The sequence below is a fragment of the Dipodomys merriami genome, unplaced genomic scaffold (assembly GCF_024711535.1).
Source record: "Dipodomys merriami isolate MVZ:Mamm:240054 unplaced genomic scaffold, mDipMer1.0.p SCAF_249, whole genome shotgun sequence".
NCBI classification, from domain to species: Eukaryota; Metazoa; Chordata; class Mammalia; order Rodentia; family Heteromyidae; genus Dipodomys; species Dipodomys merriami.
This window is the reverse complement of record NW_027203926.1, coordinates 1,567,228-1,583,678: the sequence shown is the minus strand read 5'-3', so window position 1 is coordinate 1,583,678 and position 16,451 is coordinate 1,567,228. Positions and strand designations below refer to the sequence as shown.

The 16,451-nt window shown below is 40.0% G+C and overlaps 1 protein-coding gene across 4 annotated transcripts in view; it reads right to left on the bottom strand.

Moving 5' to 3' along the window:
- The window catches only part of LOC138836122 (ectonucleoside triphosphate diphosphohydrolase 1-like), a 96,065-nt gene that overhangs the window by 26,333 nt on the left and 53,281 nt on the right, over positions 1-16,451 (bottom strand). For all 4 annotated transcript variants that reach the window (XM_070034643.1, XM_070034641.1, XM_070034640.1 and 1 more), the window contains one exon: positions 3,427-3,554. In XM_070034643.1, the coding sequence (XP_069890744.1) occupies positions 3,427-3,554 (128 nt within the window). The remainder of the gene's footprint in view (positions 1-3,426; positions 3,555-16,451) is intronic.

Genomic DNA, 16,451 nt, shown 5'->3' with positions numbered 1-16,451 from the left:
CTATTCTAACTTTGTTCTATTGCTTTGTTGCCATGAAAGCCACCCTTCCAGCAGAGCCAAGGAACCAGCCCTGCTTCCATCAGCCTGCTTTACTGGGCCTCACTCAGACACTGAGGTAGTAGAAAGTTTGCTATATTTTGTGTGCAAGTATCTAGGAAGGAAGTAGAGGGCCTTTCAGTGCAAGAATTAGGACATTTCTCCTTCTGTGACAACATACCAGAAAGCTAATCTGTTTAACTGTGTCATAGACTTTTTTTTTTAAGTTTTTAGTTTGATTGAAGAGTCTGCCTTCCATGGCTACAAAGTGCACCTAAAGCCCAGAGAGCCTATTCTTTTGTTCTCTTTCCAGCACCACAGCATTCTTCCAGCAGAGGTTCCAGAAAGCAAAAAATAAACCATCCAAAAAGGTGGGGGAGTTGAAAATCTTAACTACTTGGGAGGAAAGATACAGAGGGATCATGGTTTGAGGACATCCCAGGCGAAACGTTAGCAAGATCCCATCTCAACCAATAAGCAAAGTGTAGTAGAGTACACATGTAATTTCATCTATGACAGGAGGATTTTGGTCAGAAGTTGGCTTAGGCAAAAACAAGAAATTTTATCTGAAAAAATAAAGCAAAATATGTGGGGGAGGGAAGCTGATGGTGTGAGTCAACTACATGGTAGAGCAGAACAATTCTCTGAATTCAGACTCAAGTACTGAAAGAAGAAGTAGGAGGAAGAAAAAGGAGGGAGGAAGATGAGAAGTAGGAGGAGGAGGAGGAGCAGCAGTTGTTATTTGGGAGATGTCCCTGCTTTTACTGCTTTCTGGATTTACCATCCACTACCTAGTGAATACCTTAGAGAAGGCTGCAATGAAGAAACCCAGTGTTTCTCTGTACCTCATTTTAAAGCGTTTTGAAAAGTGATATGCCCTTCATATTAAAGAAAAATCAAAGATTAAGATTCAAGTGTGGGAAGAGATCTGATATTCCCTTAATATTATCATTGCAATATGATTTTGTATTTTAAGAGCTAAAAGTTTATTAAACATTACACAAAAGATAGAGGGGGAATGATGTTTAAGATTCTACCTGGGCATTTTATTATTAATAAAATACTAAGCTATTTTTTATATATTTTCTTGTAGTCTTTTAAAAATACTGTCATCTTACAGTACATGCAATTTTGTCCTAAGCTAGTTCGGAATGGTACATGTGATTTTACTGACCATAATAGAGCTCCACAAGCTATGCCGCAGGAAAGAACGTGGTCTGGAAGAGAGAACAGTAGAAATGATCTTTCTTGGCAGGAGTGCCCACAAGTGCAGGGGCCCTTGTGAAGACTGGAGATACAGGCTCTTATATGGAGTATATATGGACTCAGGGCAGATGCCCCCTAGGATGGAGGTAATTCTACCTGCATGAATGTCAGAGTGCCAGCCTTCAGGATAGGTCTCTTAGATGTGGAGAAAGAGAAAACTGGAATGTCAGGTGGCCTGCTTATGTCTCTGCAAGAGGTAGGGCATTTAACCTTCTCATATGAGTCTCTTCATTCAGAAAACAACTCCAGTGGCATAGGCTGTTTTCAATTATCAGGTCACAAAGCTTCTGTTCTAGGCCTTTGCCTAGAAACTCCTTTTCCTGGGATCCTGGACTTCTCTAATCCCTTCACATGAGGAGTTCATTAGAATGCCTATATTTTTCCTCTAAGGAAATAACTGACTACATGGTGTAATTATATATTATAATGACTATTTAAGTTCCATATTCTATATTCTCTGTTAAGAGTGTAAGCTATCTGAGGGTAGGTCTACTTAGGCACAAAGAAGGAATGAATGAATGGGAAAGAGTAGAACTATATGATTCCTAATCCCATCCTAACAGGTTAGAATTTACAGTCTAGTATAAAGTAGTGGTAAGACTATGGTTTGAATGCTTCCTCTTCCAATACTCACATGTTGAAAACTTAATCCCCAATGCAATCATGTTAGGAGGTGAGGCCAGTTGGGGTTGTTTAGGACATAAAGGCTCTGCTTTCATGCACAGGACACAGTAGAATAGGCTTTGGTGAATGGGTCTGTTCCACATAAGGCACTAGAATAAATAGGTACTATGCAGATGATACCCCATGTTATATAAGGCCCCTGAGCATCCGCAGATTTCACTATCTATAGGAGAAGTTCTGGAACTACCCCCTGAAACAGAGCCCCTGAGTAACAGCTCTACATTCATCCCCATGATATGTAGGATGATCAGGGTACTAATTTACAAACCTTAACAATAAAGAAGTTTCCATTTTTGTCCCTTATTTTAGATTTTGTAAACTTTTTCATGATATGGATTAGTCATTCAATTTAGTTTTGAATTACTTCAGAGATATTTTTAACAATACTGGAGAGCAACAATGTCCAATAGAACTTTCTGCAGTAATGGAAATGTTCTGTGTCTGTAGTATCCAATAGTTCATTCCAATATAAAAAAATTCAGAAATCTTACTAAAATTAAAGTGTAACTTTGACAAATGACTACTTTTCACATATAAAGTTACCTTTGTAAAATAAGTTGGTGATATTGCTATAAAGATTCACTTTAACACCTATGGCTGCTCTTCATGCACTCACACTGAAGACCCTGTTCCATTTTGCCAGGGCAACTTAACAACACAGAACAGACTTGATGAATGAAGGAAAGCCACCCACGACCACAGTATTCACTGGGAACACAGAGCTCAAGTGTGTCATGGGTTTTGCCTTCTAGGCAGGCCTGCTTTCCAATGATGCAATACCAAACATGCAAAAAGGTCAAATCAAGAAAGCAATGGTGTGCTTTTGGAGCTGATAAACAAATAGCAAAACCAAGATGTCATGAGGCTTCCATTGTGAGTGAAGTTTTGCCAAGAGAACCAAAAGCACTCAACAGCGAATGGAAAGAGAACACGGACAATGTAACAGAATCAGCTCTGTTCTGACAAGGCTGTACATAGCCCACTGGGTTGAACTTGTGTGACAAAAGGACATCAATATAACCCCATGGCTCTGTCTACACAGCAAGTGATTTGAGTGTGTGGGAAAAGTTTCACAAGTCTGGCATACACATGCATCTTTCTACTCTTACAGAAACAAGAGAATATATTTCTATACATATGTGCCATAACCTCCTAGTCAGGATAACATCTGGGTATATCACTACCCACATGTCCATATGTGCTCATTAGTATATTGGCATCATCTGAGCACTTAAAGACAGGTTTATTGTCATTTCAATGACATTTTAAATTGGTATGTTTACAATGGAGTGAAAATGGTTGGCACTGAAGATCATGGTAGGTGAAATAAGCCAGATTCAGAAGCATAAATATTGCATGTGTTCTCATTATGGAATCTAGAGTTTTTAAAACATGAAAGTAGAAGGGAGGCTACTTGAGGGCACATAGGATTTGACTTGCCTTAACATTTTCTGGCAATGGTTTGTTCTGGGTCATCCCCACAGCAATCAACGCTATCACAGCTATGATAGAGGAGAAACCAAGGATGACCAGGATGTTTTTGGAGCAAAATTTCTTCAATTCAGAATCTAAAACCAAAATCAAAAGACAAATAATCAACAGGAAATCGATAAACAATGACTTTCCTCACTTTTATGTCTGGTTTTGTGATAGCTATTTGGAGACACCAGAAACACTTTTCAACCAATCTTTATCTGTGGGGCACTTACAAAGTAATCTGGAAATCACTCAAGAACAAAAGGATTTGTTCATACTGTGATAAAGGTCAAGACTGTGTCAGTTTTACATCGGAGAATGGACAAAATTAGGCCACTGATCAGATATGGAACAAGAGGGAAGTCTCTCAAATTGGGCATTTGTTTAGTAGGTAATGTAAATCTATCAAAAATACAAGTAACACAACAACCAGGATTAACCTCATTTAAAAAAAAACTTACCATAGAATATTTAATATTCTTAAAAGTATCAGGTATATTCATAAAACACCAAATCCTACTACTCCATGACATTTTCTGACTTGATAATACCTTTTGCATTTCAACCACCCTTACATGTTAGTAAACTATTGGTAATGGAGTAGAACCTGAGGAACTATGACTATTTCAGGACATCATTTATATTATCTTTTCTGCCCTTAGTCCCACCCTGTCAAGGGAAAGAAAAACTCCTGGAGAGAACTATTGAGAAGTTAGCTTGATTGAAACAGATCATAGAGAGAAAGTAAACAGGAAATTGAGTGGTTACACCATTCTTGCCACTCTGACATCTTAAACTCTTCCTCATTCACCTCCCAAATTATCCTCAAACTTCTTAAGTTTTTTTTCTTTTTTCTTTTTCCAGAGCTGAGGACCAAACTCAGGGCCTTGCTCTCGCCAGGCAGGAGCTCTTCCCCTGAGCTAAACCCCCAGCCCCTCAAACTTCTTAAGTTTTGAGGAAGAAAGATAGGATAACATAAGCAAGAAGCATATAGAAACTAGATGGGTTCTTCAGAATAGTCTTCACTAAGTACACAGGATGGGATTAAAGCAGCTGAAAGAGGACCTCCAAGTCTCTCCTCCAATTTTTCCTGGTCTGCAGTACCTGGCTAAGGGCAGATGATGAAATTATGGATTTTTCCTCATGCTCTTAAGCAAAAGCTTGCAATTTATTCAGAAGACTATAATTGTTTAAGTCTCCAGTTATCATCAATCCCCAGAATCTTGAAGCAGTCTTTACTAGCAGATCGAATAATAAAAACATGAGGATAAAATGTCTTATTACCAGGCTGGGAATGTGGCTTAGTGGTAGAATACTTGCCTCGCATGCATGAAGCCCTGGGGTCAATTCCTCAGTACCACATACACAGAAGAAGCCAGAAGTGGTGCTGTGGCTCAAGTGGTAGAGTGCTAGCCTTGAGCAAAAGAAGCTTAGGGACAATTGCCCAGACCCTGAGTAAAAGCCTCAGGACTAGCAAAATAGAACAAAAAAGGAAAAGTCATTTTAGTGATATGTTATCTATTGCTCCCAAATGAAGAAGGGCCAATGAAATATACAACATTTGTGCCCTTTCCCCCTCTGCCTTCCAAAATGACTTCCATTTTGTTCAGACATCTGATTTCCCCCCAAGCTTAGGGATGGACCTAATTTATCATCAGTATAACATCCTGTTCTCACCAGTGATTTGTTTCCACAATGGGTAAATAGAGTCTATGAGAACTTAGAGTCTATGAGAACTTAAAGTATCATGGGCCATGAGTTTACAATTCAGTTAGGGAGACAGATAAACCAGAAAAGTAGTACATGAGCAAGTGATTTCAGATCATGATAAGGGCTAAGAAAAAATTAAAGCCAAGGAATGTTATAAAGCAAGTGCAGCAGAGCTAGGGATGGGGAAAAGGGAATTAGACTAAGAAAAATGTCAGGATAGGTGACATTGGTGATAAGACCTGGATGATAAGAAAAAAGGTGAGAAAGAATAGAAACATCCACAAAGATGGACTAGAAACTTCAAAGGTCCTAATTGGGAACTAGCTTGATGGAACTATAATTGTTCCTTCCTTCTCCTAAAGAAAATATTTCCTAACTCCTTATGATCACTAAGCAGTAGGGTATACATTTTTCCACGTTTGCATTTCCAGAATATAGTCAAGTCTTTCATAATCTTATTTCATTTTTCATACTTGTATTTACTGAAAAAATTGTGCCCTAAGAGCTCTTAGCTCTTACTTTTGTGATGGCAACAGCAGAATAGTGATTGTGTAATTACATTTTGGCAGGCTTGGGTAGCACACAGCATTAATACAAAAACCCTTGTGTTAACACTATGGCAGACAACTGTGCTGTAACATGTAACACTAATCAATTACAATCAGTTTCCTTTTTTTTAATATAAGCCATCAAAAGTAGTTTAAAACCTGGTAGTCCTTCTGCGTGTTCATTTTATTCTATTTCTTATTCAAGATCTGATACAAAAAAGAATGTATAGGAATGTATAGGCATGTACATTCATAATTTTCAAATTCTTTATTATAAAAATGTGGCTTTTGTTTACATTTAATCTGAATTGTCCAGAGAGGAGTAACTAAAACCCTGTTTTGTTTTAAATGAAAAACATGCTAGATAGTTGCGCAGGGCTTGATCACATGCAGGAAACCAGACTCTTCTCAGGAAGTGGTGCTAGACAGGGAGGTGTAAGTGGACACATCCGGGCATGCTCATAAAAGGGGAACGACTCAGATGGTCCTTCCACTTCTTATACCCGCAGAGCTCTTTCAGATCCAGCTATTGCTGTGGTCAAGTTTTATTACTGAAAATTCACACTCACCATCTTTCCCATGAAGAGCCTCTTTTGGACTCACAGAAATGTGACTTCTATCATACAATGTAAAATGGTATTTCAGGAAACAATTTCAAGAAATAACTTTTCCAAAAATATTAAATTGAATACTATTTTCTTCCTATGAGTTGGATCACTATACTGGGGAATTAAATGCTGTCATCCTTTGTCTTTTTCTTCTCTATGTGACAAGTGAAAGGGTTTGTCTGTTTAAAAGAGTGAACTACAGCCAGGTAGTAACTTCAACTTTGAGAAAATACAGATTGATTCAAGCCAATTAGCTACATCAGAAGCAAAAATTAAAAAAAAACCTGATTTAAAAATTTTTCTAAATCATCATGATGTTCAGTTAGAATGTATAATATCTTGAAACATTATTCCACCTGTAAATAGCTTTGGGAAACTGACATGTTGTGTTTCAGGTAAAAGCAACAGGATTTTACTTGGTAGATCTAGTTCAAATGACTAAATTCAAATTGTTTCCAATTTCCACACTTAGCCTTATTAGAAAACAGCCAATGCTGGACACTGGTAAGTAAACATCAGCAAAGTGCTGTGGTCCTTTTTGTGTTGACAGTGAAGCTCAGAGGGACTGGTCTCAATTTGGTTCCACCCTTCCCCCAGCTCCTAGAAATGGTCTGCCATCTTCCTTCCTCTTCACCAAAGACCTCACATTTAGGGGCTTTATGACCCTTTCTTCATTGAGCAGAGTGCATAAAGTGACATGTTGAAACCCTTTTGCACAAAAGATTCTTCCTTATTTTCTTTATCTCAGGTTCTCTTATTCCAACTTCTTCTATGGTGATATTTACCACTCTCACCCCTAGTTCTCATCACCACTGCCTCTTTTCTGATCTGTAACATCCCTTTCTGGGGACTCCCACCCTTCCTACTTCTCTTCCCTATCAGAATCCAGCCTTTAATGGCTGAAGAGAAGATCTTTTATAACTGGAAGCTCTTTCTGACTGAGAACCTATGGGAGCTCCTTGCTCTTTGCTCTGTCCAATATCATAATGCTTGATACTATGATACTATGATATATGATACAACAAATGGAAATAAGCTTCCTGAGGACAGGGGCTTTTTTCATGGACTTATCCCCAAGTTGGGTGAATGAATGAATGAATCAGTGAGTGAATGAATGAATTCACTATTTTTTTTCATTATGACATTTTCTTTACTTGTAATTCCATTCCTTTTATTCCCTACCATTTTTTTTTCTTTCTCTCCTTCAATATCAGGCTTATTAGAAGGGTACATTCCCCCCCACCCCAAGCTCATTCATTTTTCTCACAGCTCAATCATTCCAGTAGTCCACTATTCGTGTGCTACTTCTACAAACTTAATGGTTTGAACTGAAGTTTTGTAGTGCTATGGTTACTGAAGAGGGGAGTATGTTTTGTTCATTCTTTCAACTAGTCAACAATTATTGAGTGCATTATACTATGTGCTAGATTTGTCATAGGCACTGAGACACAGCTGTAAACAAATAAATGTCCTCATCTTCATGGTATTTCTATTCTAGTTTGGAGGAAAATGTAATAAACAAGATAAGTAAGATAAATGGAATGTTGTGTAATTGCAAGTGCTAAGGGAAGGGAAAAGAAAGTTGAAGAAAAATGGGTTGATTAGACATGGCCTCTGAGCAGGTCATGTTGAGAGTCAATAAAATGCACACCTTTGGTAAAGAGCATTTAAGGCAACTGTAGATGTATATGCAAAAGCACTGAGGTAATATAGTGCCTGGCTAGAATGCTGGCTAGAATGGGGAGAAAAATAAAGGATGGTCAGAGGGGTAACTGGGTGCTTTGCTCCACATAGCTTTTAAAGTCCCAGTGAGGGCTTTGTCTTAGTCTATGTGATAGTACTTATTCAAGAATAATTTGTATAATTTATATCCAGCATGTTAGAGGTAAACAAGAACCATCAGGAACCACTGAAATTCCTGGAGAGTGAGGGTACAGTCTTTTATTTAAATATATATTTGTTCTTTGATTTCTTTTTTTTATTTTTTCAGGTGTGTGGGGGGGAATGGGAAGATCCTGTATTTCCCCTGTTTCTGTAACCAGTCTCTTGGTCTGCTTACGGTGTTTGGTCTTCCTGTGACTTGATTGGTTTCTTTTTTTTGGGGGGGGGTCCGGTAATGGGGCCTGAACTCTGGGCCTGGGCGCTGTCCCTCAGCTCTTCAGCTCAAGGCTAGCACTCTGCCACTTGAGCCACAGCGCCACTTCCGGCTTTTTTCTTTTTGCTTACGTGGTGCAAGGCAAGCCTCTTCCACTGAGCCACCTTCCCAGCCCGAGGGTACAGTCTTTTTTTAAAATTTATTTATTTATTTTTTATTGTGAAAATACTGTACAGAGGGGTTACAATTACATGGGCAAAATAATGAGTACATTTCTTATCAAGCATTGTAGCCTCCTCCTTTGTTTCCCCTTCCCATTCCTTCCCAGCCTCCCCCCCCCCGCCCCCCAATCCTCCCCGCCCCCCCCCCCCCCACCAAAGTTGTAAAGTTCGTTTTTTGACATAATGACTTGTACTTCTCATTGTTGCAACGGGTCCACCTGTATCCTTATTTAAACGACTTGTTTTTCCCCTTCCCCTCCACAAATTATACGGACATCAAATACAGTGAAAGCAGGGGTTATACTATGGGGGAGGGACATACAAAGCAACAAAGAAATAATGATGTAGAGGTAGATACATTATTGCTATCAGCTCTACCAAATCTATATCAAAATGGGGTGCTGGTGGCTCACATCTATAATCCTAGCTACTCAAGGGGCTGAAATTTGAGAATCAAAGTTCAAAGTCAGCCAGGGCAGTCCATGAGAATCTTATCTCCAATTAACTACCAAAAAAAAAAAAAGCTGAAAGTGGAGATACGGTTTGTTATAGTACTAACCTTGAATAAAAAAGCTCAGGGATAGCACCCAGGCTCTGCGTTCAAGGCCCAGAATCAGTTTTCTAGGTGTATTGAGAATTCAACTGGAGAGGCTGTCTAGACTGTTCTCATTGATGATATCCCCTGTGTAATATCTTTTACAATCATGGAGTCTGCACTCCTGACTCCAGAAGCTTATGGATAAGTGATAGAAAACTGAAGTTATGATTCTCAGGAAGATTAAAGGATATGCCCAGTTATATAGCTTACAAAAGGTAGAGCAGAGATTTGATGTAAATCTTCCAATCCCAATCCAATGCTTTTCACCATTATCCTTCATTAGAGTTGTATAGAAATTATTTGGCTCATTCTTTCTTAGATGTTCAATTTTACTCAAATGAAAAGATTTTGTACCCTTCACATTTCTTCAAATAATCAATCCAGAATAAAGGATAAAGCAGTTTAACTTGTTTTTTCATTGTCCATGTTTCACTTACAACAGCACAAGCCAAAAATGAAGCTCAAGACCTCAGTGATGACTCAGTAACAAAAGACAGAGGTTAGAGGTGGAAAATTATATGATGAAAGGCTGGCAGACACAGGTGAGAAGATAAAGAGTATAAGGGATGAGAGAGTGGGTATGAAAGAAGAGGAAGAGGGGAAATTTGAATAAATAACCAATGTATGTACTTGTTTTACTAATTTATTTCTCTTTGTTGTGGTGGTGCTGGGACCCACTGTTCTCTTAAACCACAGACCTCAGAGAAGTTATTGGCTTTTTGCTATGACATTTTTATTTCCACCCTTTGATATTTTAATTGGCTGGCAACTCCAGTTCATTAGCCAGGAAAGGAATGTATTCATCTTAAAGCCTGGCTGATACTTAGTGGACCAACTGACATTCAGTTTTGGTGGAGGAGAGCACACTAAGAGACCTCCAGGCACTGGAGATGGAAGTAGAGTGCAAAATCAGCTCTTCCTGCAAACCAGATTCTACCAAGCCCAGGCTGCCCCAACCCACAGTTCTTGTCTATTGTGCTCTTCTCCGCTCAGCAGATGTAACCGACTGCACTTGCTTGTGCTTGACTCAAAAAAATGTTAATAGGGGCTGGGAAGGTGGCTCAGTGGTAGAGTGCTTGCCTTGCATGCATGAGGCCCTAGGTTCGATTCCTCAGCACCACGTAAGCAGAGAAGAGCCGGAAGTGATGCTGTGCCCAAGTGGTAGAGTGCTAGCCTTGAGCTGAAGAGCTGAGGGACAGCACCCAGCCTGAGAGTTCAGGCCCCACACTGACAAAAAAAAAAAAGAGTTAATAGTTGCAAAAACCAAGAGCCAACAGAGGCTCTGTGTGTGGTAACTAAGAAATTTTCTTCCTTCATTTTTTCTCTTTACCATCCACCCCATTTGGCTGCTCCTGGATTCTGTTGCCCATAGATTACATTGAGCATAAAAGGCCTTTGTGGTCAGGATCGCATCCCATGTTTAAGTGTCGTGCTGGAAAGGAGTTGTTTCCGGCAAAATGATGTCACTGAGACTACAGACAGGAATTCCCTGTGTGCTAGCCAAAAGGCATAACAATCTGGTGTATTGAAGGTCTCTTTAATAAGCACATTGCTTCTACTAAATGAATCTTCTTCCATATCTGCAATTTAAAAAAATGTACCCTAATAAAGCTATTCCTTGTCAGCTGCAGCTGCATTTGTCAACAAGCTGTGTTTATTTGCAGACAGTGGGAAAGACTGAGAAAAATCTATCCTGGCCCTGCATCACCAGTCTGGGTAGTTGTGGAAGCAGCATGAATTGACTCACTTTGCTTGCATAGACTTAATAGCCTCTTGTTTTATGTATCTTGCATGCATAAATTCACTTGTTTCGATCTTTTCATTTTCATTACCATAATGTGTAAAATATAAATATAGAGCTAGGCAAAATCCTAGTTTATGGGGACCGAGACTGGTGGTTTAAGGTCAACTCAGGCAGAAAAGTTCATGAGACACTCTTCTCAACCCATAGCTGGACTTGTGGTTATGAACTGTTTTCTCAAGTCATGGGGAGGCTGAGATTGGGAGGACTGAGGTTCCAGGGCAGTGTGGGCAGAAAAAGTCCACAAGATTTCATCTCTACAGATGAAAGCTGGATGTGCTAGCATGTACCAGTCATCTTAGCAACAACTGGAAGCTGAAAGCAGAGGGATTTCAGCTCAGATGCATAGTCAGGCTGAAAGTGGGACTCCATGTCAAAAATAACTAGGGGTTGGAGGTGTAGCTCAAGTGGTAGAGCAGCAGCATAGCAAGCCATGAGGCCCTGAGTTCAGACCTTATCTATCATCTATAGAAAGATATGCTATAATCAAAGTAAAAGTAACCAAGAAAAATGTTTTCAACATTATGAAATACTTGGTTTCCCTAAAACATAAGTCATTAAAAACCATTAAAATGATTGAGTCTCAGATAACAGACAAAAAGTAAATGGGCAAATCAAAAACAGGAATCACATATTCTTAACAAACTAAATGTATCCTAATTGCTGTTTTATCAGAGGAATAAAAAAACTAATTTTTAAATAAATTTATAATATTTACTCCTCACTTATTGGAAGAATGTTTAAATGTTAATGTAGACATTGAATAGTCATCAAGAATTGGAGCAACCAGCCGGGCGCTGGTGGCTCACGCCTGTAATCCTAGCTACTCAGGAGGCTGAGATCTGAGGATCATGGTTCAAAGCCAGCCCGGGCAGGAGAGACCGTGAGACTCCTATCTCCAATAAACCACCAGAAATCTGGAAGTGGCGCTGTAGCTCAAGTGGTAGAGCGCTCACCTTGAGCTGAAGAGCTGAGGGACAGCGCCCAGGCCCAGAGTTCAAACCCCACGACCGACAAAAAAAAAAAAAAAAAAAAAAAAAAAAAAAGAATTGGAGCAACCAGAACTCTTATGTATTCCTGCTAAGGATACCAAATGGACCGGCCACTTTGAAAAAGTGGTTGTCAGTGTGTTATGAGGTTAAATATATCCGTGGCTTCTCCATGTGCAGATTCAACCAACTGTAGACCAAAATATTTGGGAAAATAGTAACTGTACTGAACATGTAGACTTCTTTGTCATTATTCCCTAAACAATACAGCATAACAACGCTTTACTTAGCACTAATTAAAGGTGATAATTAAAGGTAATATAATGTATAAGAAGATGTGTATAAGTAATATGCAAATACCGTGCCATTTTTTATTTATGACTCTAACCATAAAAATCCATGGATTTTTATATCATTCAAGGATACTGAGGTAGAACTGCATACATTTCCCATATGACCACACAATCCCACTTTTATGTATTTACCTAAGTGGAGAATGTCCACTTATTCTAAATATTTCTAAGAGCTTTACCCAAATTTATTAGAAACTAAAGATAATCTAAATGTCCATCCATCAACTGGTGAATACACAAATTGGCTTACAACCCTACAATAAAATTTTAGTTAGCAATTAAAAAGGAATAGACTACTGGTCAGTACAACAACATGGATGAACCTTAAAGGCATTTATGATCACCGAAAGAAGCCAGACTCAAAAGGCTGCACCCTGTCTTATTAACATTCTATTCTGGAAAAGGCAAAATTAAAGGTAGACATCGATATACATTTCTGGAGAGACATAGAGTACTTGCAACAATAGTAGACACTTGAGAAATGGGCCTGGAGTTCTACCACAGAACAGGTAGCAGGGTCCCCAAGATTACCTTGGGTTTGATGATTCACTGGAAGGTCTCACAGGACTCCACATATAGTCATATTTAAGGCAGTATTTGATTACAATAGAAGAATATGAAGAAAAATAAAAGAAGACAGGAGCTGGGAAGGTGGCTCAGTGGTAGAGTGCTTGCCTTGCATGTATGAGGCCTGGGTTTAATTCCTCAGCACCACATAAGCAGAAAATGCCAGAAGTGGTGCTATGACTCATGTAGTAGAGCGCTAGCTTTGAGCTGAAGAGCTGAGGGACAGAGCCCAGGCCCAGAGTTTAGGCCCCATGACTGACACCCCCCTCCCCCGCAAAAAAAGAAGAAGACGACAAGATACATGTGGGGATATAAACAGGGGGAACTCTGGTACACATTTCCAAGGGTCCTCTCTAAGCAGAGTCACATGGGACCTGCTCAGTCTCCCCGGCAATAAGTTGTGACAACACATATGAAATGTCTACCATGGAAGTTCACCAAAGACCTGTGCCCAGGGCTTTCTCTGGCTGCTAGTCACAGGGATACCTTCTATCTAGTGTGATACTCAAACATGCTCCCAGAAGAAAACAAACCAGGTATAGTAAGCCACCCGCACCAGTCCTGGGAATGGTGGGAACTCTTCCAAAGTCCAAGCTCCCAGACGCCACTGAGGGGTTAACTATCACAAAAGGTCTCCTTGAACGATGGCAACTCCTTTCTACACAGGACAATTCTTGTGGCTCTCTTCACTTCCTCCCCATTCCTTTTCCTTTTCTTACCCTCTCCTGTTTGCTCCCTTAATTTTCTGGGCAATTTATAACTTAATGGAAATTTGTGGACAATCCACGGGTTTGTGTTGAAAGGAAAAATTCCAGTTAGCTAGTTTCCAGTAAAGTGGCAATGAGAATAGAGCCAGGAAGCTGGAAAACTGGTAGATGGGAAGCTATGCTTTAGAGTTCAATGTTGAGTTGGTGGACTATCCTTTCCAGCATCCTGTCAGCCAGTCAAAATCTGATTAATTGGAGCATCCTTCTCAGGGTTCCCACTTGCCCATCTTTTCCAGATCAAGGTCATGCCAGTTGTACTGTTTACAGAGCAGAACTGTCAGGTCTTCTTGGCTTAACTTTGGATGGATTTAAAGCTCTAACCTGAGGAAAATTTGGCATTTTTCCTCAGTACCAATACTTCCATATATCAGTATGAATGAGTGTTCCTCTCGTTAAGAGACAGTCAAGCTCTAAATACCCATCAAACTTCATCAAACATCATCCAGTATCTAAGCATCTGTGTCTCTGGACCTTTCAACGAATAGCTATACTTTAGATATGTAACAACTCAATTTAGAATCAATTAGCAAATACTTCCTATCAAGAATATGACAGGCTGGGAATGTGGCTCAGTGGTAGAGTACTTGCCTAGCATGCATGAAGCCCTGGGTTCAATTTCTCAGTACCACATAAACAGAAAAAGCTGAAAGTAGCACTGTGGCTCAAGTGGTAGAGTGCTAGCCTTGAACAAAAAGAAGCTCAGGAGCTGGGAAGGTGGCTCAGTGGTAGAGCACTTGCCTTGCATGCCTGAGGCCCTGGGTTCGATTCCTCAGCACCACATAAGCAAAAAGAAAAAAGCCGGAAGTGGCGCTGTGGCTCAAGTGGTAGAGCACTAGCCTTGAGCTGAAGAGCTGAGGGACAGCGCCCAGGCCCAGAGTTCAGGCCCCACAACCGGACCCACCCCCCCCCCCCAAAAAAAAAAGAAGCTCAGGGACATTGTACAAGCCCTGGCAAAAAAAAAAAAAAAAAAGATAGGCTAGTCAGTGGCTCATTAAAATGATTGAGTCTCAGATAACAGACAAAAAGTAAATAGGCAAATCAAAAACAGGAAGCACATATTCTTAAACCAAATGTATTCTAATTACTGTTTTATCAGAAGAATAAAAAACTATTTTTAAATAAATATATAATATTGACTCCTCACTTACTGGAAGAATGTTTAAATGTTAATGTAAACATTGAATAGTCATCAAGAAGTGGAGCTTATAATTTCAAGGAGACAGAAATTGGAAGGGTAAAGGTTCAAGGCTAGTCCAAGAAAAAAGTTAGCAAGAACTTATCTCAACAAGAAAAGCTGGACATGGTGATGCATGCCCTGCCATCCAAGCTATGTCAGAGGCATAAGTAGGAGGATCATAGTCCAAGCCTACCTGGGCAGAAACCACAAGACCCTATCTGAAAGATAGAGTAAAAAGGATGGAAATGTGGCTCATGGTGAAACACCTGCCTGGCAAGTGCAGGGCCCTGAGTTTAAACTTTCAGTGCCCTCCCCCCTGCCCCCCCCGCGCATGCACACACACACACACACACACACACACACACACACACACACACACACACACACACACACACACACACACACACACACACACACACACACACACACAAGCAACAGACAATCATTCTCTAGAGTTTTTCCTAAGTAAGAGTGTTTAGAGGAAGATCCCTTGACCTTGAAGACAGGAGGTTCTTCTTAAAGGAACACTACAAAGACCAATATATAACAGATAAAGGTTTCTTCTACCAAAAACGACTACATTTTCATCAAATCCAGAATATGAGTATGTCCTACTCAATACTATACTCTGAATGAGGAAGACTATGCTAGTGTGTTGGGGACAGGGTCATCTGCACTGAATAAAAAGGCAATGAAAATAATTTGTCATTGCATCTGTAGCATGTTCTGAGGGAGAAGGAGCCCTGGTATATAGATTTGAATATGGCATTTTCTTGAAAAGTTCTTTCTCACAGTGAAGAAGAATACCCTCTTAAGAATAATCAAATGAATTTCTTGTTCTCAAATTTCATGCTCACCAAGCAATTGTAAGAGTCAACATAAAAGCCGCGTTTTTTCTGGGCCCATGAATTAACTAAAAGCAGGACACAATACAGGCATCCAGGTCTCCACTTTGCATCTGTACCCTTTGAACTGAGTCACTTTGCAGTCACCTCCAGGAAAAGGCAGGCCTCTTGTATGGAAGGCAAACTGCTCCATAGGCAGGCAATGACTTCTTCCTATCATCTCATGGCAAAAGGCAAACTGTCCCAAAGAGAACCACCAGAATCTCAGGACAGAGCAGCTGCCAGACAACAGTGACTGGCTTGCTCCTGCTCCCTTCAAGTGGTAAAGTGACTACAACTTCCCCATAACCTTTCCTGAGACAACGGACTGACAGGCCATCTCTGACCTCCAACCCACTCTGAACCTGCCTGTGACTTGGAACTCTTTTAACTATGTATACCATTTTTACTCTCTGATTCTCCTTATTTAAACTAAAGTCAATGGCTATATCCAAATACAGCTGAAGATGGCTGAATGCTGTTTTCTGATGGCTGCCAAGCAATAAATCTTTTCTGCTCTTCATGTCTCTTTATTAGGCATATGGGGCCAAGGAGCCAGATCTGACATGTGCAACTTCCTGGAATTTAGGCCTGGATCCTCCTAAAAATCAGTTTCACTAACTTGGCAGGCAAATTTTTCTACAAGGTAGACAAGGAGCTGACCTTTGTTC